The sequence below is a fragment of the Suillus fuscotomentosus genome (assembly GCF_016647785.1).
Source record: "Suillus fuscotomentosus strain FC203 chromosome Unknown F5891scaffold_1, whole genome shotgun sequence".
In the NCBI taxonomy this organism is placed as follows: Eukaryota; Fungi; Basidiomycota; class Agaricomycetes; order Boletales; family Suillaceae; genus Suillus; species Suillus fuscotomentosus.
The window spans coordinates 162,199-183,629 of record NW_024539513.1 but is presented as its reverse complement, the minus strand read 5'-3'; the positions used below and the strand labels follow the sequence as shown (position 1 = coordinate 183,629).

General features: G+C 46.3%; 5 protein-coding genes across 5 annotated transcripts; 4 read left to right on the top strand and 1 right to left on the bottom strand.

Annotated features, from left to right (window-relative positions):
• Positions 1 to 87: 87 nt before the first annotated feature.
• Positions 88 to 2,564, top strand: F5891DRAFT_991807 (ferric reductase NAD binding domain-containing protein). Its single transcript, XM_041378147.1, has 8 exons — positions 88 to 409; positions 464 to 734; positions 786 to 1,276; positions 1,338 to 1,644; positions 1,692 to 1,856; positions 1,909 to 2,138; positions 2,197 to 2,289; positions 2,345 to 2,564. Exons 1-8 carry the CDS (start codon positions 299 to 301, stop codon positions 2,354 to 2,356), a joined length of 1,680 nt encoding a protein of 559 aa, XP_041233739.1. The 5' UTR covers positions 88 to 298; the 3' UTR covers positions 2,357 to 2,564.
• A 1,498-nt stretch (positions 2,565 to 4,062) lies between these two features.
• F5891DRAFT_937113 (P-loop containing nucleoside triphosphate hydrolase protein) lies at positions 4,063 to 5,351 on the top strand (the record flags this gene model as incomplete). Its single annotated transcript, XM_041374076.1, is given in 7 exon segments — positions 4,063 to 4,105; positions 4,159 to 4,210; positions 4,226 to 4,429; positions 4,479 to 4,563; positions 4,619 to 4,651; positions 4,699 to 4,844; positions 4,898 to 5,351. Coding segments are annotated over 7 exon segments (1,017 nt in total), but the record flags the coding sequence as incomplete, so codon positions are not given.
• A 7,936-nt stretch (positions 5,352 to 13,287) lies between these two features.
• F5891DRAFT_1179681 (uncharacterized protein) lies at positions 13,288 to 14,220 on the bottom strand (the record flags this gene model as incomplete). Its single annotated transcript, XM_041365822.1, has 3 exons — positions 13,288 to 13,574; positions 13,692 to 13,755; positions 13,807 to 14,220. 3 exons carry the CDS (start codon positions 14,218 to 14,220, stop codon positions 13,288 to 13,290), a joined length of 765 nt encoding a protein of 254 aa, XP_041233737.1.
• Positions 14,221 to 14,976: 756 nt separating this feature from the next.
• Positions 14,977 to 15,354, top strand: F5891DRAFT_1179680 (uncharacterized protein; the record flags this gene model as incomplete). Its single annotated transcript, XM_041365821.1, has 2 exons — positions 14,977 to 15,096; positions 15,142 to 15,354. 2 exons carry the CDS (start codon positions 14,977 to 14,979, stop codon positions 15,352 to 15,354), a joined length of 333 nt encoding a protein of 110 aa, XP_041233736.1.
• A 3,050-nt stretch (positions 15,355 to 18,404) lies between these two features.
• F5891DRAFT_1179679 (uncharacterized protein) lies at positions 18,405 to 20,077 on the top strand (the record flags this gene model as incomplete). The annotated part of the gene is made up of 9 exons (XM_041365820.1): positions 18,405 to 18,442; positions 18,502 to 18,681; positions 18,740 to 18,883; positions 18,932 to 19,043; positions 19,094 to 19,254; positions 19,304 to 19,442; positions 19,489 to 19,686; positions 19,746 to 19,900; positions 19,963 to 20,077. 9 exons carry the CDS (start codon positions 18,405 to 18,407, stop codon positions 20,075 to 20,077), a joined length of 1,242 nt encoding a protein of 413 aa, XP_041233735.1.
• Between the last annotated feature and the right edge of the window lie 1,354 nt (positions 20,078 to 21,431).

Below are 21,431 nucleotides of genomic sequence, written 5' to 3'. Positions count from 1 at the left end.
CCATGGACAATGTTCAATAATTATAATAGAGCTGCTACGCGCTGAATTGGCACAGCCGGACAAATGATGACTGAGTTGCCGTGACCTACGTCGGATGCCGGAAAGATTCTAGATAGCGACAGCCTTCCCGGGGTACAGCTTGTACTATGTATATTTCTACTATCCCGGCATCACCTTGTCATTGTCCCGTCCGGTACCCTTTATAAATCCCTTCTTACATCTAGCGCCTTCTTTTTTCTCGTCTTTCTTTCCTACATTTTGGGCAGGCCCCACTTTTCTACTTCCCCAACATCATACCATGGGTGAATCTTGGTTTCAGAGCGAGTTCCTCAACCCGAGGAGGCTTGTTTTCAATGTCATATTTTACGGTATCCAATTAACCCTTTTCGCTCTGGGTTGGTATCTGCAAGTGAGCCTCATTCACCGCATCAGATTCGACAATCACTCACTACGCATCTAACAGGCCACTGACACTAAATTGGCTGCTCTCAATGCTCTGAAATGGTCTGTCTGGACGTCGCGTGGTGCTGGTCTCACTCTTGCGTTCAACGCGGGACTGCTCCTGGTTCCCATGCTGCGCAATATCATTCGCGTCGTTCGTCCCAAGCTCGCGTGGCTCTTCCCTGCCGACGAGAACATCTGGTTCCATAGACAGGTCGCATACTCGATGGCATTTTGGGCAATGGTACATACTACAGCTCATTATGTCAACTTTTTCAATGTCGAACGCACTCGTGAGTGCTACAGTGAATTTTGGATTGACATTCGTTATTAATTTCTTTCAGAGGTTCGTCCGGAGTATGCATTGCAGATTCACTATACACAGGCTGGTGGTATAACTGGCCATTTCATGCTCCTCATCATGGTCCTCATGTATACCACTGCACACCACAAGATCCGCAACCAATGTTTCGAAGCTTTTTGGTACACTCATCACCTCGCCTTCTTCTTCTTCATTGGCCTTTACAGCCATGCCACTGGGTGCTTTGTCCGCGACTCTGCAAATCCGGACTACACTTATACTTTCCCCTTCTACTCTACGGAGCACTGTCTTGGCTACGAAAGCTGGAGGTTCACCATTTGGCCTGGTATTATCTACTTCGGTGAAAGGATGTACAGGGAATATCGTGCTCGAAGGGCAACAACGCTGTCCAAAGTTCTTGTGCATCCTAGTGGAGCCATGGAACTGCGGATCATCAAACCTAGTTTCAAGTATACGGCAGGCCAGTGGCTCTTCATTCAGGTCCCAGAAGTTTCCCAATGGCAATGGCATCCTGTGCGTAACAAGTAGATCGCCGCTCGACTTTCGTATTTTCTGACCGCCGTAAAAAATATAGTTCACTATCACTTCTGCTCCTGAAGACCCCTATGTGTCCGTTCACATTCGTCAAGTTGGTGATTGGACTCACTCCCTAGGAGAGCGGCTTGGCTGCGGTCCATCTGTGGTTGCTGCGATGACAAAAGCCGCCATGAAGGGCATTGAAAAAGACGAAACCGAGTACGGCGGCACTCGTGGCGAATTTGTTGAGCTCGAACCCAATGTTTCCCGCTCACTTCCTCGCGTTAGAATCGACGGGCCTTATGGCGCTCCTGCTGAAGATGTGTTCGATAACGAGGTTGCTGTGCTAATTGGCGCTGGTATCGGTAAGAAACGACATAGGGCCTAATGCTTGTTAATTAAATTTATATAGGTGTCACTCCCTTCGCGTCAATTCTCAAGTATATCTGGTACCGTCAAAAGAAAGGTGATCTTGGTTCCCTCCGAAGGGTCGAATTTTTCTGGGTTTGTCGTGATGCGCCCTCGTTTGGCTGGTTCCAGAGCCTATTGCAAGATGTTGAGGAAGCTCAAGTTGACCGTGAGTTATTTTGATCGACCTAGGAAATATTCAGCTCAAATGCAATATCAAGCAAATTTCCTACATATCAACATCTACCTCACTCAAAAGATCGATGAAGATATGCTCTGGAACATCGCTGTCAACGATGCTGGTGCCGATTATGATCCTCTCACGTTGCTTCGTACTCGCACCATGTTTGGCCGCCCCGATTGGAAGAGCATCTACCGCAGGATCAGGGAAGCAATTGAGATCGGTCAGTATCTCCCTGGTAGCAGTGCACAGTTGAAGACCAAAGTTGGTGTAAGTCTGAAGAATTCAGTCTTCTTCCTGATAATTGTTCTCATGGTTGCTCTCGCAGACCTACTTCTGTGGTCCGGGTGTACTCGCGAAATCTATCAAGGCAGCAACTCTCATGCACAGTAGCAATAATGTCGAATTCACATTTGCCAAGGTCTGTTTTTTCATTATTGGTTGTTCATTCTAATGCTGAACGTGTGCATTCACAGGAACATTTCTAGGTTTTTGCTTTGGCCGTAATGCATGTTTTCAAGTTCGTGGAGGAGTCTCATGTAGTTAATTTGTAACGATACTATATCTATAGTGTGTTTGGAATATATATGTTAGATGTATTGTCACGGTGTACTGAAACGCATGTTTTATCGGGCAGTTACTAGTTGAAGTCACATCTGAATATAGCACCATGTGCTCAACGTCAGTAACAATCAGTTCCAAGTTATTTTTGCAAGCGTGCTCGGGAGTTGGCCTGAGTTGGCTGGGGGACATCGGATATTATGCGGGCTGAAAGTAGAAAGAATGTTCGAGATGGTGCAGTAAAAGGAATAGATCCATCAGATCCCACTGCTTAGGAAGCCAATGAAAAGCGATAGATTTGCGAGATCCTGGAATGTGATGGACCCTGCCTCGTTGGATAGCCATGCGGTACTGTGAACGGCGAGGGGAGGCATTGGTTGACGGCATCACTAGCGCTGAAAGTTTTGCTCGGTATGGCCGCTTGGGTGGGGGCTCAAAGCCATTGTCACTGTCCATGATAGGATCTACAATCGAAAGTTGCCTGAACGTGATGGATGAGGAAGGGCACTTGTTTCTCGACAGCGCAAATGGACCGTTGATGGCAGTGGAGCCAGGACCCTTTTGATTTCGTTTGTTTGTGCCACTATCACCGCAGCTATCATGATCGGAACGGCTTATCGGTGAACGTTTGAACTGGCGACAGATTGCCAATTGCAACAGTGTTTCGATAGCTGAATACATCTGATACCCGGAACTTCTTGATGACAGCCTGGGTTCCGAACTTGCGGAGCGTTTAGCATCATTGCGATCCTCCTGCCGATGGACGCGGATGCACGTACTGTGAGTGTACACACAGTCTGGGAATGTGGAGAGCTATAAGCGCGTGCCAAAAATAATTGATGGCTGAAGGTCCTGCAGACTTGCAGTCTAGTTATTTGCTTATTACTCGCTGAGGTGCGCCGACGATGATTTATGCCCGCCATGAGCGGAATCCAAACTCTGAGATGACCACAATTCATCAAATACAGGGCAGCGGTAAATCTGTCCACAGCAGTTCTTCTGGTTCGGAAACGGAACAGGTAGCATTGACATTGACAGAGCGCGGGCCCCAGCGCACGTTCCAAGAATTTGAAGTTTGATAAACTTTGAGAAAATTCTCAGGGGAAGGGATGGAATTAGTACAGGCGCTGCTGAAAGGCGCCTCCTATGAATTCCCGACGTCCAACTTTTTCTGCAGGTGCGCACAGCACATACTGATGATGTTTCCAGTCGCTAAGGTGAGACAACATCATCGCAATCATTAACATTGATGGTGGACACGGTCGCGTACTGAATGGTAGTATGCACAGCGTGCGCAGGAAAGTGATAAACGATTGGGTAAGTTGTAGCACATGGGCTATGCATATTGATGTCGATGAGTCGAAGCGAGGCTCAAGCTCTGCTGCAAGTGTGGGAAAAAGCGCCAAATGTGGAATCAACCAAACAACGCGTAAACAACTGTTCAAATGTCACGCGTCACGGTTGCCCCGTTCTGCTGCGTGTTCACCTCAAATCCAAATGGAAGACGCACATAGAGTATTGAAGAATATATGGGATTTTCCATCTTTTAGGCTGTCTCAAGAAGAGGCCAGTTATCACATCATACGTGAAATTCAGCCACTGATACTGAATTACATAGGTCATTAAACGCCTGATTGTGGACAATGAGAACGCACTGGTTTTATATCCCACGGGAGGTGATGCAACCTGTTTTTTCGAATACTAACAGGCGTTAACGACCACCGCTTAGGTGGGAAAAGTCTCACCTATCAGGTTCCAGCATTATGCCTTCCAGTAACGTAGTTACATTTCCTGAGTGTGACATCACTGACATTATTACAGGGACTGACTGTGGTGATATCTCCTCTCATTGCTTTGATGAAGGATCAGGTCGATGCTCTGGTCGATCGTGGGGTGAAAGCTGCAAACCTGGACAGCACGTTGGGCGCAGAACGGGCAGCCTGGGTCAAACAAGGGGTTGTCTCACGGCGTCTAAAACTGCTTTATGTGGCTCCTGGAAGGTTCGCATTTATGTACGACTCATGCATCACTCTGACAATACTTTTCTAGGCTGAATAATGAAGGATTCATTACGATGATGAGTCGTGTCAAAATCTCACTGCTAGCTATTGACGAGTCGCATTGTATCTCGCAGGTGTGTCTGGTATGTTATAATTTGCACGAGATTGTCATTCATGAGCGGGTTGTAGTGGGGTGCAAGCTTTCGGCCCGAGTATTTAAAAGTAAGCATGCCGTGCGCCTGTTCTGGTTTGCACTCATGGACCTGTAGATTGTGCATTTTGCAGAGGAAATGGATGTAGAACGTGTCCTCTGCTTGACGGCAACCGCTACTCCAAATGTGGCAGAAGACATCTGTCAATCATTCTTCATTGATACTCAGAAAGGTGTGTTTCGCACCCCAGTGTACCGGTCAAAGTAAGTGCTCTCGCGTTCCCATTATCCCCACTAATAAAAGTTTTGAATGCTAGTCTGGCTTTGCAAGTTCAAGTCGCAAATACTCTAGATCAAAAACTCGATACTCTTATTCCCTTCTCGAAATCTCGAACCGGACCTGCAATCATATATGTGACCCTGCAGAAACATACGGAAGAGGTTGCCGGCCATCTTCGCCCTCATGGAATGAAACCAATGGTGTACTATCATGCCGGATTGAATGGCGATGAGCGTGCACGTGTCCAACAGCAATTTATGGAATCAGATAATGGTATAGTTTGTGCTACCATTGCTTTTGGCATGGGAATCGATAAGGGTGAGTCGTTCGTTCAATTCAAATTTCGAAGCCAGTGCCTTGACTGGTCCAGACAATCAGATTCACTCCCAAGTCTGACGTATTCGCTGGATTCTAGAGACATCAACAAACCCAGACATTGTCGAGACTGCAGCTGCGATTATACCTCGCATGCAATGGCGTCCCAACATTGATGCTTCAGCAGCCTTCGCACGTTTACGCCATAACTCCATGGCGTGCGAGGATTGTTAGCACGTCCAAGCGTCCACGGCCTAACAGGCGATCAGGTATGGGTCGATCCGATTGTTGCTAATACTTACTCATTTGTCTATGAACAGTGATTTAATTCAGGCGTACAAGATCAGTAAGCCAGGTAGATGTAGCACGTGTGTTACGACTGACCGCACCCTGCACCAGTTCAATCTAGCATGGAAGCTTGCGCTCAGGCAGCACCATTCGTTGCATTCGTCGACTCCAAATGCTCAAGGTAACCACCTCGATTCTCAAGGAGACACATCAAGCGGACGAACTTGCTGATCCAGCACCATCTAGAGTTCGATTTGGCGTTCGCAGTGGTGTTGGCGTTGTTATTAGAAATGTTGCCGACACTATTGGTATTTGGACATGTGTTAGAACAACAGCATCGCCGAAGTTGGCTGGATGTTGATGGTCTCTGGTGCGCTGTCCGACTCTTCGTTCTGTTTTGTTTACAGATCGCTCCTTGCACCATCTAGAGTTCGAGTTGGCGTTCGCAGTGGTGTTGGCGTTGTTATTAGAAATGTTGCCGACACTATTGGTATTTGGAGATGCGTTAGAACAACGGCATCGTCGAAGTTGGCTGGATGTTGATGGTCTCTGGTGCGCTGTCCGACTCTTCGTTCTGTTCTGTTTACAGATCGCTCCTTGAATCATCTGAGTATGTTTCGCGTAGGTTCTATCACTGTCAACAACGCAAGCATCCGAACATTTCGTTTATCGCCTACACTTCGTACCGAGTCTCGTTACTGATTTCTTGCGATCCCCAACAGGCTTCTAATTTCATCCAATTCCCGCCAGGCGTCACGCAGCCATCTAGTCGTCTCATCCAGCTCTTGTTCTCTTCGCAACGCCATCAAAATCAACCAACACCTTTCTTCCTCTGTTGTGTGGATCTGTGCCTGCTGGCGGTTTTGGCTCATACCGGATTGAGCTGCTTGTGTGGCGGTCCTCCAAATCGACTGCATCATGTTCGTGAGTCCTTCACCGTTAGCATACGATTTTTAATGACCACATACAATTGCCGACTGGGTGACAATCAATGGCCCCGGTATGACTGCATGATCCAAGTCAGGGAGGTTCTAGTAGGTAAAGTTTTAGATCAAGCGCAAAATATCATCACTATTCTACTCACTGCTTGAGTACTGAATTGGTCACCTTGTGCTTGAGCGTTATTGAATTGATTATTTTGCTCCATGGACTCGATGTAGTATAGATCCGATAATCAGTTGGACTTCGGTATAGTTCAATTGAAGTTTGTGCGGCGGCGTGAGTACACTGTATGTACTAGTTCTTGCTTTTTTTGGGAGAAACACTCCGAAGTTTCGCACAGTTACGCTCTGTGATAACGCGCACGGCAGAGCCCTACAGTCGCTTTTTCGAGCCGTACTTCATGCGAATCGATTGGATTTACAGCCACAAGTATCGTACAGATCAACCGAGACGAGTCGCGAAAAGACATAAGTATCGTACAGATTCAGATGAGACTGAGACGTGAGAACATATTAACGGAGACGAATGCTACAGATACAAGAGAACGGAGTCGAGTGCTATACATATATCAACATCAGTGAGGACATCCAGGAAATGGACACTGGGGCCAAAATCTGCGGCGGACTCTGGGGTCTGGGGCATCTGTTTGTTTCAATCGGAGTTTCAACATCATGCGCCTGACATACCACGTGATTACAGCCACTTAGCACAATGTAGCGCCTGTAACGGTGTAGAACGTTGCCATTTCACGCATCTTTTCACTCTGAACAGCTTAAACTTCATGATACGATATTTTGTGGAACATTGTGATCGCTTTGGCCAAGGTTTTTTGACTTTCAAGATGCAGTGGTGGTTGAATTTAGAAGTCCGATGAAGTGCGTTCTCCGGCTGCACACCTCTTGACACCAACCACATCATCGTAAACGCCAACCCCGTCAAGTCCCTAATCCTCGTCGTCAGGTTCCTTGGACGGAGTCAACTTGCGACTAGTGCTCTTTCTGAGCAGTTCAAGCTTCTGCCTACCGCAGTCAAGAACCCTTCTACCACACGCCATGCAACGCCTGTGTGGTATGTTTTCTGATCATTCTTTTTCTCACTCATAACCTGAGATTTGCGTAGATGAAGTCATCGAATTGATCTTCTACGAGCTCGACGACCCGACCGCTTTAACGCTCACTTCCAAACACTTTCACAATGTGTCCCAAGACCCCTACGTTCGAGCCCACTACTTTCTCAACCGTTATGGCCGCATGGATGCTATGTTTTGGGCTTTAGGACGAGGGAAGATCATGTCCGACAAAGTCATCGACGTTTGTCACTTATTTCTCTCGCTGCGTCTCAGCGCTTCATGGAGCCTAACTGATTATATGCGCTCCCTTTGTCTAGATCTTAATCAGTAGTGGCGCATATGTATCCAGATATCTTGTCCAAGTCGCCATACACCATTATTTTAGGTCTGCAAATCATTTCATAAAGACCGCATGGGTTCGCAACATGTCGATTCCCGTTTTCGCTCATTTCATGAAGGTCGCTTGCGGGTTGTTCAATGAAGTACCGTTGGGAAAGAATGAGGATGACGGTTATTTCTTCGCTGTGTTTTTAAAGGAGAGTAGGTCTACCACCCGCCGTCAGCGACACTGATGCGATCTCAGCAAGCCTACCGTTATTACCACACCGACGCGATCTCTGTCAGCCACCACTATAGCCATGATGCCACCTGACCCGGATATCAGCAACCTGTTAACCTCACTCCAAGGGCATCCAACAGATAAGAGAGATGGGTAGCGGGCATGGCATTGTCATAAGGTAGACTTGGGGCGGAACATAAATGCAGTATTCTAAGAACGGCTGCATACTGGCAGGCAGCGGCGAACAGGCGGGCAGGCGGGAGACGCTGGTCAGCAATGAGCGGGCTGGGCTTTGTCATCCAATAATATTTGCAGTGTGAGGCGGACCTGCCGTCCTCTTTACGTTTCGGTCGAGTCGAGGTCTCTTGTGAGGGATGGAATGGCCCTGGCGATCCATACGTTATGAAAGGTCTGATTTTGATCCACCATCGAGTACTCGAAATACGAAGCCTCATAACAATCACACAGGATCCTGTTCCCTCGAATACAACCTCGTTCAACTCCCCGATGCCCTTCGCGCCGACTCTGACTCAAGCTGGTCCCGCTTCTACACCCGACCATGGTTCAACAGTAAGTCTTGAGCACGCTCGTCTATCAACACTTACTTATTCCCTGCGTACTCAGACCTCGATTACTCCGGTATCTTCTTCATGCTCGTATGGATCGTAGTCCTGGGCATGATAATCTACAGCTTTATCCAACCTTGCTTGCGGCGATATTTTTGTTCAGGCTTCGAGGGTCATCCCCTCCGAAAGGACTTTCCATTATCGGTGCGTGGCTACCACTACAACCCGCTAATCGTAATGATAGGATCACCATTTCAGGGCTACACTGAAGTCCGCTACGATGAAGAGAGGAAACGCGTCGTTTACGAACTTCTGCAATTGATGCTTTCCGGTTAGTCAGGAATCATCTCGATCCCTGCGCTTCCTAATCACCTGATCATATATAGAAACTTCGAGTCCCTGTCACCCCGGGGGCCTGCAGAGTTCAAGCCTGTTCCTCCACCTCAACCCGGACAGCCTCCAAATAAGTTGATGTTACTACGTTATTGATTGATATACATACACACATTCCTTTCCTCTGAATGTAGGCGTAATTTAGATGTCTCATCGATAAGATTTATTTTTCCTCCTCTAACCGCTTCTATTTACTTGAGGAGTTGGACGAAACAACAAGATCCCACTTATTATAATACCTTGTCAATGGTTGGGTACGTTTGGACACAATTATAATAGCGCGACAATGTAAGCAACTTGTATGGTAGGCTCGCAATCCAATAGCAAAATTGTAATGCTGTAATCATGATTGTTATGCATTGCAAAACTTTATTCATTTTCTGTCATTGTGATAAGCATTTGTAGCTCTCTGCCTATCAAGGATCATCATTGCAAGACATGATGTATTCTCCTCACAATTGTGGTTGTCATATAATATCCCGCAATGTGCTTATGCTTATGTATCGCTTTGTCTAGTTCTGTTTTTGCATATAATCCGGTGGATTTTTGCTCTGATCTTGCCAAATAAATCTAGGAAAAACATCATCTCCCCGATTTCCTGATGAATCGCACCATCACCATCACCGCATTCGCCATTCGCATCATCAGAGGTCAGGGATGACCCTAAACATCTATTGCACCTTAGCGCACCTATAGAGGAGCCTCCTACCACATCAGAGGCTCAAGTTGCACCTTGCATCAACCAGAGTTTGCCTCTGGTAACTCCAACTGTCACTAATGATCGCGCGCATGTCGCGCTTTTTGCTTCCAGTGACTATCGCGCGCCGGTAAAGCATCCATGCATCATACCACCTAACCACCAAGCAGAGCATGTCTCAGGTGACCCTGGCGCAACTCAGGCGCACCATATTGCGCCTGAGGACGCGCAATGCGCGCGCCTAGAGGTATTGTATATTTACCCTCATCTCATTTCGCGCTTTTTGTCTCTTTCATGTTTAAAGCTCTTAAGGAGCTATATGACCATTCCAAACACTTTAATTTCATCCTTGCACTACCCCTTGTTCACGCGCCATGATCACGCGCATCGCGCAATACGCGCGCGCATTCCCGCGCCTCGCGCACTCATAATTTTAGCAGAGTTTTCACGCTATCGCATTTCTATCATTTCTCCCCCTTTAAATCACAAATTTTTCATTCAACTCAAGACATATTCCATTCAGCCATCCAGGCGCGACATAGGCGCGCGCCTGACACATACATATGCGCCTAACCCCCCTATCATCATCTTTAACTTTGCAATCTCCACACTTATTCGCATTCTTCGTACTTTTGCTTACCATGTCAATTTTGTTCCTGCGCGCCTTGATGCGCACTATTCTCCTTCACCTATGCGCCTACTGCGCCTTGATATACCACCCTTACAGCCCATTCACGCAACATTTGCGCCTAATTTCACGCTATACATGTCTCTCGCTAATCCATTTTCAGAGAAATGGCCGTTCCTCGCGTGTTCGGCCAATATAATCAAATTCGCGCGAAATCACCCCAAGGCGCGCACATCGCGCGCATCCTATCAGCTTGTAGGGCGCCTCTACACCCCTCACAGCGCCTCCCATTGGCGCGCCTTCAACCTGCAGCGCGTTGTGCAGGAATTCATTCTGCCAGTTACAAGCCCCCCCAAGCGCGCCAGCCTCGCTCATTCCAACCCTACCTTGAGTAAAGCGTCAGCTCGCAAGAGACGCGAAGCGCGCTAGTCACGCGCACTCGCACGCGCTCAAGGAGGAGGATCAAGCGCCTCAGCCACGCATCAAAGAACAACATAACATTGTTGTTTCATAGGATATCATTCATTTTACCCTGGGTTTCGTCCAGCGCGCTTTCATTTTTGTTTCTCTCATTATAATGCCGTCCCAAGGACTAATAACTCACTGATATATATGCATATAGGGATTGCCTAGAAGAACATACAAGAAAACAACCTTAGATTGTGTCCGCCTAGCTCAATAGTATTATTTTCTCTTCGCATGCATGACGCGGCACCATGCTCTTTTTACCTTAGAACGCACGCATATGCGCGCAATATTCCCGCGCCCATGCGCCTCATGCGCGCACGTGTGCGCTTCCCGCGCCTCGCTCATAGGAAGGTGTAGATGTCGACAGCCGCACGAAGAAGACAAGTCGGATAGGACATCCGCAAAGTTTACCATTTTTTCCTTCGCATTTTCACATATAGTTTTACTCACACTGTTCAAACCTTACCACCTAATATTTAGCGCGCCTAGCAGGACTTGGTTTGGACTTGGATTGGATCGCTCTTGGACCGCACCACTTCGCATCATATGCACAATACAACACACGCGACACTCACGCGCTTTCTTGCGCCTTGTGCGCGCGCGCTTTCCCGCGCTTCACGCTGTACATGCGCGTCTCGCTCATGCTTCGCGTGCCACATCCATATCACCCTTGCATCATCACCCCACACCCATGGCGCACTATTCACACCAGAGTCACCCTCGCAACCCACCATGCTACGCTTCATTCCCGCGCCTTCACGCATAGCGCGCGCACATTCTCGCGCCTCGCGCGTACCATGCGCGCAACTTCCTGCGCTTCACGCACATCCACGCGATAATTCCTATGCTCGCGCATTCATCACCCAACAACCCAAGCATCATACAGGCATCGCACTCGCATACTATCACGCAAAATCCTCACCACGCGCGCGCTGAGTGGGGACACTCAGAATTTAAGTCCCTGGGAGATGTAGAGAATCATGCCTCTCATGGCGTGATATGGTAGTTTTCACCAAGGAGTATACAGCACGAACTCATAGCATTACTCTGTGCGCTACCCGCAGCTATCTCTATATGAGGCGCAGCTTTCCCACGCAACGCGCGCCATGCGCGCACCATTCCCGCGCTTCACGATGTATACGCGCGCGCGCGTTCCCGCGCTTGCGCGCCCTATAGCGCCAGCCATCCAGATGCATCCATCCACTGTCCACCAAGCTCCCTAGTATGTATATTTCCATTTCCTTTATTAGCATAGTTCCACCTTTATTTTTATCATAGTTTCTCACTCATATATATTTTTACATACCTACTCGGTAGCGCTTCGGCTCCGCATGAGCGCGCTTAGGCGCGCTATATAAGCGCCAGCAGTACATACTACACTGGACCTACTTTTCCTACTTTTCACTTACTAGTTACTACCCACTTACTACTTAGCAGAATATAGTAGAAAGCTATTCCTTTACATTTTGCACTCTTATATCTCTTATCTTGCTTTATATCACTACTTAAGCTTAGTTTCTCATTTCCGCATACGCGCGCGCACTTTCCCGCGCTTCGCGCTAATACGCGCGCGCGTTCCCGCGCCTTTGTACCTTGCGCGCTCCTGCGCTTTCTCGCGCTTCGCTTAAGCGCACACTTCTAGATCCTTGCTGCACTCACTTCCCCTATAGGGTCGAACGCACTTGCTTCTCAAGTAACGCAGACTAGGCAGCGCGCGACCTTACAACTTTTACAGATACAGTCAGGAGCTTCTTTTGTTCCTCATTGTATTGTTGTTTCTACATCGGGTAAGGTTTCCATATTGAAAACTCGACGACAGCCAAAAGCAAATGCTTGTGTCTACTAAAAGCTGCATCTGTCTATTTGGTTTTGTTGAGGTTTCGTGCCGTTATACGACATTTTGATCGGCCTATCGAACGTGCTCCTTGAAGAGCTATTAGGACCATGCTGAAGACAACATTGAATGAGCTAAGGACCAACCTATTCAATTGCTTCAAGAAATTCCTTATCGCAGTGAAAACAGATTTAGAACTGCCGTCTGGATGTCTGAAAGCGGTGAGATCCACGCAATGAGACTCAGCTACTGACAAAAGTATGATGGTGAGTATTTGCCGAAAACTGTAGAGCAGATGAGAATAAAGTTAAGATTCTGTCCAAGTGCACAGCTTTGCACATCGACTGACACAGGGAAATTCGGTTGTATTCGACAAAGCCCTCCTCCACTAACGTGGGAGTCGGGGATGATCTACATACTCGGAGCTTATCCAGCGAAGACATGTGCAGAGCTAGCGACAAGTGCTCTATTGTTACAGTGGTAATTCGTACAACGAGAGACAGACTTGGTAGAAGTACAGTACAATTGTACAAAATTAGACAAACACTATGCATTTACACGATCCCGTATCATGTTTTCGGGTAGCCTGCACAAAAAAAACTGATCAATGTATGAATGGTCAATGATCAGAGTGAATACATACTACAATTTAAGGTAAAATGACTCAATTAGTTCCCTTTGTTGTATTGTTCAGTATAGGGCCCGTCATTGAGGCGCCGACGTTTGAAGGGGCTGCTTGGCATGGGCACAGGTGGCAATAGGACAATGAGTTCTCGTAGAACAGCGTCAAAGATGTCACACTTTGATTTCTTCGTGTGGCAAAAAGCCATATGGACTTCGACAAGCACACCCCTGAGCTTCGCTTCATACTGGAGCGGTGGGATGAGAATGTGGTTTTCATCATATGCTGGTAACGGGCGAATATTATGCGAGGATACGATGTCCTGCAGATGGCCTTTACATCAATTAGCAACCGGCCAAGTTGCGATGTCATATTCAGATCCTAGGCCGTCGGTGGGGGCTAAAGCAAATACTTAAATCCGTTCAAAAATGAAGATCGTTCCGAACTTACTGGCATTTGTTGAGCTGTTACTGCCGTCATCGCTAGTATTATTGTCTTGATCTCTGTCAATAGCCTATTGCATTACAATATTCAGTATCATTAGAGAATGTTACAACTAACTTACTTCAAAGAGACAGTGAGTGAGCTTGATTGATCGGCGGCCAATAGTGTCCTGAATAACACTGAAGGTCTTGTGTGATCTTTCCCTTGGAGCTGATTTCTCGAAGGCACTGAGATTGCTAACAACAGCAGAGAAATCATCTGACGAGAATTCGAAGGCCTTGCTACGACCTGCAATGAGCCGACAGCTTAGCTTCAGGTCTGCTAAGCGGCCATGGAAGACATTTGCGGGATTGAAGTTGCCATCTGGTGTGAAACAGAAATCGTCACGGCTGATTTGGAATACACTGCAGATGATGAATTCTTCATTGTGGTCCAGACCCTTGGTGATGAGGATGTTACCATCCCTTCCACCTGAAAAATATTCAGTGCGATAAGCAAGCCTAGGCGTTGCAGCATAGAACCCTCCAGGAGACATCTTCAGCTTGTTGAGTACAGACGCGGGAGTTTTGCGAGGACTCAAAGTATTCATCATTGCTGCACAGAGAGGGCTTGAAACTTGGAAATTATATTAGCGTGAAATCGGCAAACACAACATTAATAACAACATGTGCACACCACATAGGACTTGAATCATGTGAAAATTGAGTCGTGGTCCGATTTGCAGTTCTCGCCCAACTCGCCTAGGTTGTAAATGGTAAATGTAACATGTGATGACTTACAGTGTTTACTAGGGATGGATAACACCATCAGCTGTCGTTTGTTACAGGGTCGACTTGAAGAGTTGTCAAATTAGATTTCTCCATCTTGTGTGCCAATACGGAATTTTTCTTTACCTAACTGTAGTATGTTCCGAGTTTTGAAAGGCAAAATCATGGCACAAGCCATACCTCATGGAGTACTACCTCTGTCCAGCCTGTCTCCGCACAGAGAGGACCCCGTGTAGTGAGCGACGGAAGGAGATGGCGGAGCAATCAGATCTCGATGAACTAAAGTCATGTGTTGAACCAGAGTATGAATATTCATACTCTGGTTCAACACATGACTTTAGACGTAGAAAAAAAAACTCATGTGATATAAGATGCGTTCAAGACCTAGGTCGAGACACATACCGCATGCACCATTCCGGCAAATGCCAGAAACATAATTTTTAGCCAAATCGGGATATGAACGATATGAATGACATTAATTCACTCTAACTCATTCTAAACTCGAGTGTACATCTACCACCATTATGAACAACAATGCTAATGCCAACGCCAACGAAGGAGCCGGGAATCAGATTCCTCAAGAGTTTTTACAACTCGTACCAAGGCCTCGGGACATCACGTTCAGACTGATCGAAAGGCAGCTGGTAAGTACGGATTCATTCAGAAGTATCGATTTTAACATTTACAAGGAACTAATGTACGTTACGTGGGCCAATGCGCGAGTCCGCATACATCAAGAAATCTACCGCCCTGAACTGCCGCTTCAGCCGTGCCTTCAGCCCCCAGTCTGGACAGAACCAACACGCGCGATGGTAGTGCTTTGGATCGCGAGGGAGCGCCAAATTTTTGAGTTGGAGATGGAGGAGATGGAGCGTCTCCTGGGACTTCGAGATGCACATTAGCGCTGCTAGGTAAACTGCTTTGAAATTATGGAATTCCGGACGGACTTACGGATACACGAAGAGGGACGGGGATTCTAAGAGGGACGGGGATTCTAGGAGGGACAGGGATTTTAAGAGGGACGGAGATTTTAAGAGGGACGGAGGTTCTGAGAGGCTGAAATAAGTTAAGCGGCTGCACATGTTGGACGCTTGCGCGATATACATACCATGTAACACCATACAAACCCTGTGACGTCGATTTGCTGTATATGTTTTGGCTGTTAGCATTGTCCACTTCCCCGTTGCTGGGGCTGCCTGTACATGGTGTGACTAGCCACAAATTGGCAAATTCACGAGATTCCAGTGTATCAGTAAATGACGCACGAGAATGGGATGGTGAAATGATAGTGAAATTTGATGATTAGAGGTATTTGGAGAGAATTTGAAACTGACATCAGAAGCCTATGGCCAGGTCTTACAGTATATGAGGTTTGTATGAATAGGCGTTGCTAAATGTTCTTGAATAAAAGCTGGACGTGGGATGTAGGATGAAAGAGACGGTGGTGAGCCTTACGTAGATAAAAATTTTCGTCTAGGGGAACGCATAAGAAGGCTGTCTATGAGATAGTGCATGGCTTATTTCAGCTCTGAAGTTGGGCTCGAGCTGAAAAGGATTTTCTTGAGCCTGATCTGCGTGCAAAGTACAGATTGTGTGTGGGTGCAGTAGTAACGGTAACCACCTTTCACATTTATGTAAATATTAGGAATTGTGAGCAAAACAAGAGCATACTGTAAAGAAGTTCACTCACCAGTAATCAACAAGCTGAGGAGCGAGGATTGCTGGATAAAAAATTGCCGTACATTGCGTGTGAGAGAATAATCAAACATGTGATGGAGATTGAAGATAAGATATTGGTGATGCACGCTGTCGACGATTTGCCGAATAGAATGCAAGAAGATAGGCAGTAATAGAACGAGGCATGAGGAGATCGTGAGGACCGCGAGTCGTGTGTTGAAGGTAACAGCGGGAGGTAAAAAGCAGAGTACAGACTAAATCAAAGAGCAGGTATTACCGTAGTGTCAGTACTGTAGCATGACAGATACTCGGAGAAAGGTTGATGTCCACTCACTACAAATTGTAAGATAGGCCATCAAGACTATCACTTTTCCCCTAGGGCATGCTTCAAAAGCTCCCATTACAACTGTTATTGCACTGGATACATTCCATTTCAAGAATAGGCAGGCTTACCTTAGTGAAGATTTTGAATGGCCTGTCTCAAAAATGTCTACTAACTTAAAACGCGGCAGTGAGGAAGAGAATTGAACCAGGATTAGCTTACACAAACAAGGTTATGTCCGCATTTGTGCATCTAAATCCCTTTTCGGCTTGGGAAAAAAGCACTCGGCTGCCATTGGTTTAGCTCGACCTGTTTGCCTTGTTCTCGGATCTACATACAGCCTAGTCATTGGTGTCACTGTAAGATGAACTCCGTCAGCCCTGAAATCAGTTTCATTGGTGAAGAGGAAAAACGAAAATGATATATTCACGTCATCGAAGACCCGGATCACCCATTACACTTACATAACACAGATCATCGAACTTGGCTTGAACATGCATACTATCGACGTCAAACATCTAAGCCGAGTTTCCCATCACATTTTGGGGAAGAAACTGGCCAATTGTAACATAGTTACCGTAAGGATGCTTCATTGACCTCTTGCCAGTGCATGATGCTTCTTCTCACATCAATACCCTATACCTTGAAGCTTTAGTGGTATGGCCCTCTTCAACGGTGTACGCTATGTACTTTCATCTTCAATACATGAGGAATGTCGCGAGGAACTTTCTGGCTTGCTGGAACTCCACGGTGCAATGAGCACACCGCCACATACCCATCTTATTGCGCTTACAGGATCGCACACACAATGTGAACACCAGGAGTATTTGCATGTAGTATCGGAAATGTGGGTACAACGGAGCGTAGTCCTCAGAAAACGTCAACTGTGAGCCTCCTCTCCCTTGCACATCAGTAGATATTGACGGTCAACATGTCAGTGAGCAGTACTATTCACCTGATCCAACAATGATTTTTTCAGACATTGTCGCATGTGCTACTGATGTGAGTGAGCTGTCGATCATCAGATGGTGTGACACTAATATTGTTACAAGCTCTTCCCATGTGACCTCGAAGTTCTCTCAGCTGGTATCACCTCATTAGGAGGGCAGTGGTGAACGGCCCTTACCTGCGATGTAACCCACCTCTTCGCATTGCATAAACATAGTGACAAGGTGCTTGCTCTCTTTCAAACTTCGTGCACTGGAATTATAATGCTAACAGGATGAGTATTTGCCGCATTATCCTTGTAGTATCAAATTGTAATGCACTTCGCATCACGTACTCACATGACTGTCCTCACACCTCATTGGTTCGATGATTCAATTCAAGCTGGATGTCGTGTCTCTGAGATTCTGTACCTATGGCCTAATCCTGAGGTCGTGCCACATGTCACGATGGGTCACAACGATACAGACATTACAGAGGCAGCACAATTTCCTGTGGCAATTATGGAACAATATTTAGCATTATAGATCACTAGCGAAATATCAATATTGGGACTAAGTTCTCGCTGCTTCAAAATACTCCCTACTTACCTCACACATGAACAGCCAGTCACTGACTCGCGGCTTAAGTCTGTGAACTTTGTCTCATTTTCAGTACCACTCAAAAGTACCAGCAAATTTTATTTAGGCTAGTCTTGCTTTAACCTAGGTCTTTTTATTGTGGATGACATGAAGGTGTGCTCAGGGTTTGAAGCCATTCAAAGGAACCGAGAAATAACTTGACGGAATGATCGTTCCGTTGTCAAAAGGACTTAGTGATTCTTTGCAAGGGCTTAGCAAAAGGTTCACATGATTTTGTTATGCCATAAAAGGCTTATATGTTACGTTACTCTCAGAATTTGCTCAGTTTTACCGGTCTGTCTCTCGGCGGTTTGCCACCTCATGACCTGATAGATCTGGGCTGGTCACAGACGAGCAGCCACTTTGGGATACCTGATCTACCGATATAATGACTGTCAGCCTCCCTGGTTCTGGAGCCCATACGCGGTAAGTGGATTACAACATTTTCTGCATGATTTGGATCAAAGTGTTGATGATCTCTGTAGTATATCAGTCAGGCTGTACTCTCGCACCTTCACACATTCCTACCAAATTCCACCTCAGATGTCGCAAAGTAGCTCCCCTGACAATGACCCACCCTCCCAAGTGACTTCCTTGAAAAGGCGGCTGGCCGTCTTAGAGGCCCAAAATGCTGAACTTTGCAAACAGCCCTTGGCAGAGAGAAAGTGAGTGTGCGATCATCTAGTATTTTAGCACCCCTTGAAGAGCTATTTCATTGCATAGTGAACCTCATCATACTGAGGGCCGGTCAATTCAGAGACTTGTTTGCCTCACAGAACGTGTCGAAGATCTCATTGCAGAGTTTGATCGACGTGTCACCTTGGGGTTAAAATCAGATACTGACGATACTAGCTCAAATAACACTGAGTAGGTCCTTTGGTGTCGCCAGTGGCTTGCATTGATCATCTCCACTAGAGACGATCGGAGGTACAGATCGTATAAGAAGTTGGCGACCCGGTGTCCATCTGTTTGTAAGCTTCTGGATTCAGAGGTTGAGAATGGTGAGCTTTGTCACATGTACAGCAAGGTAGGACTCGGACACTGCTTTGCAATGAGGCTAATTGATGCACTATCTAGCTTAATAAAGGTGCCGATGGAGCCAGGGCGGATGATACGACACGGCTCAAAGTCATCGTTGCCTCTTGGTTGATGCAACTTACTCCGTCACCAAGCCCCGTCATTCATGGGCAGGACAAAACGGGTCGCGGATTCAATAACGATGCGACTGGAGTGACTTAGTGTAAGATTTCACCCACTTTGCAACATCTTCGCTGACCAATGCAGTAGTGTCCGACAGCAGATTAGGGACTACCACCCAGACTATCGTGTCACAGCTTACTCTTGGCCAGCTTTCTTGTACAAGGACAAACAATACGACCCTCAAAACCCTACAAACAGTCTGTTTAAAGGAAATTTTCTTTTAAAGGTGCGTGTCGTAAAGACGAATGTCCATTTACTAAGGTTGCTTACAGACATTCAAATATATTTTCACATCTCCTACTTCTGCGGAGACGGAAGACCAGGAGGAGCCCAGCCTGGATAATATTTCCACACAAGGCCACCCAAAGCAGTGGAGGACTGCTGGCAAGCGTCACACTTGCTGCAATGTTGCGGGACTGTTGAATATGAGATCAGTACAACCGCGTTCAATCGCATATACAGCTGTACAGGTGAGTATGATGGATCGCTCTTTATCCATGCACTAGCCTGACATTGCCGGCTAACTCAGCTCAGGTTTGCCTTGTCCAGTATGGGATCGTGGCGAGTTATAGATGACGAGTTCAATGTTCAAGAGTTCTACGACAACATTGTCGATTTCCTCGAGCTTCCTATGACACCAGACACATCTAAGGAAGTTGATGACCTATTACTTTGGTGGAACCGGTGAGTTATCATGCAGCTGTAATTATTTACCCTTGGTCTCATTATACTATAACATTAGCAAGGTTTTTGGACGCAAACATGCATCTGCCTATCGTCCCCAAAGAGTCCAACAGCTATCTGTTGCTCGGTGTTCAGGCAGATGTTAGCTCAGAGTTTGCAGGTCGCATGCATAGATAGATGTATGTACACTGTTTTACAAATCGTAGGATAGCACCGAGATCATTGTTGTATGTATAATACCGCCATTGATATGTAAATAATGTAATGCAGCCGAGCAATTCATGCAAATGACAGGCGAGTGCCGAGAAATATAAAATTGGCAATGCAGTGCCTAACAGCGGTTCATTCGCAATGTCTCCAAATATTATTCTCAATGAGAGATCAAACCTGTGTTGCTCTTGTGAGGAAGTTACACATCTAAGTTACAGGTGGCAAGACACCATAGTTATTTTACTTTTGTGACAAACGAGCGCTGAGAAATATAAAATTGGCAATGCAGTGCCTAACAGCGGTTCATTCGCAATGTCTCCAAATATTATTCTCAATGAGAGATCTACATCTAAGTTACAGGTGGCAAGACACCATAGGTATTTTACTTTTGTGAAACAACGCCCTGTGTGCTAGAAATCGGTCGTCAATTGCATGTTCGTGAATATGTTGCGCAACCAGCAACTGGGCTGTGATGCTGAACTTCAACATGTATGATTTTCCCTGATCATGCAGGATAGCGTTAGAATTGCATAAATGACTTTACATGACTTACTGATCTTGGGCTTCTGTCTATTTATCATATAGATCACCAATCAGACGCACTCTCAAAGACATGAGCCACAAATAGCCACAATACACTACAGTCTACACACCGCATAGTGTAGATCTATTAACCATGCTTGTCAATCAGATTCAGTATATTCACAATTATATTTGTGCAACCGCCTCCAAACATAGGTCCATGTGATGGTTATTGGTCATACAGGATAGTGTTCTAAAGGCGTAAATTACTATATAACATGCACTGTCACATGTTAGCCAATTATGGTTATTATCTACATTATAATGTGTATAAATAGGTTCATCGGTAACCGTGGTTTTTTGTGATGTTAGTAATCAAACCCAGTGAGAATTGGCTGTGCCTGAATAGGGCTTTCATATGTTGATTTGCGCATTTGAGAGACAGCGCACATACTCGCGGATTTCGCTTGATATCTGGACTGACAGCATATTTTCTATATAAGACGGGGCAGTGCCCAGGACCCCTGAAGCTCCCTATAGGTCTGTCCATCCAGAACCCCAAAATCAGCCCTAAAAAATGCAACTTTTCGGCTGTCAAAAATGCTAAGTCGGATAGAGGTCAGTGGTCACACAGTGTGACCTCCGCCAAATTGTGACATTTCCGCGTTGTGCACCGTGCAATACTGGGAGTACATAAACAAGGTATGTTAGTGCTTGGGGATATCTAACTTCTAACTGGCTTCTTAGACAATCCTTTCCTCACTGCTGGAAGCTTCAGTATAACCCTCTTCACTGAGGG

Excerpts from the sequence above, each read along its gene's own strand:
- F5891DRAFT_991807 (XM_041378147.1), top strand. The coding sequence starts at position 299 with ATGGGTGAATCTTGGTTTCAGAGCGAGTTCCTCAACCCGAGGAGGCTT. Across the intron at positions 735-785 it reads TTTCAATGTCGAACGCACTC|AGGTTCGTCCGGAGTATGCA; the intron begins GTGAGTGCTACA and ends AATTTCTTTCAG. Across the intron at positions 1,857-1,908 it reads TGAGGAAGCTCAAGTTGACC|CAAATTTCCTACATATCAAC; the intron begins GTGAGTTATTTT and ends TGCAATATCAAG.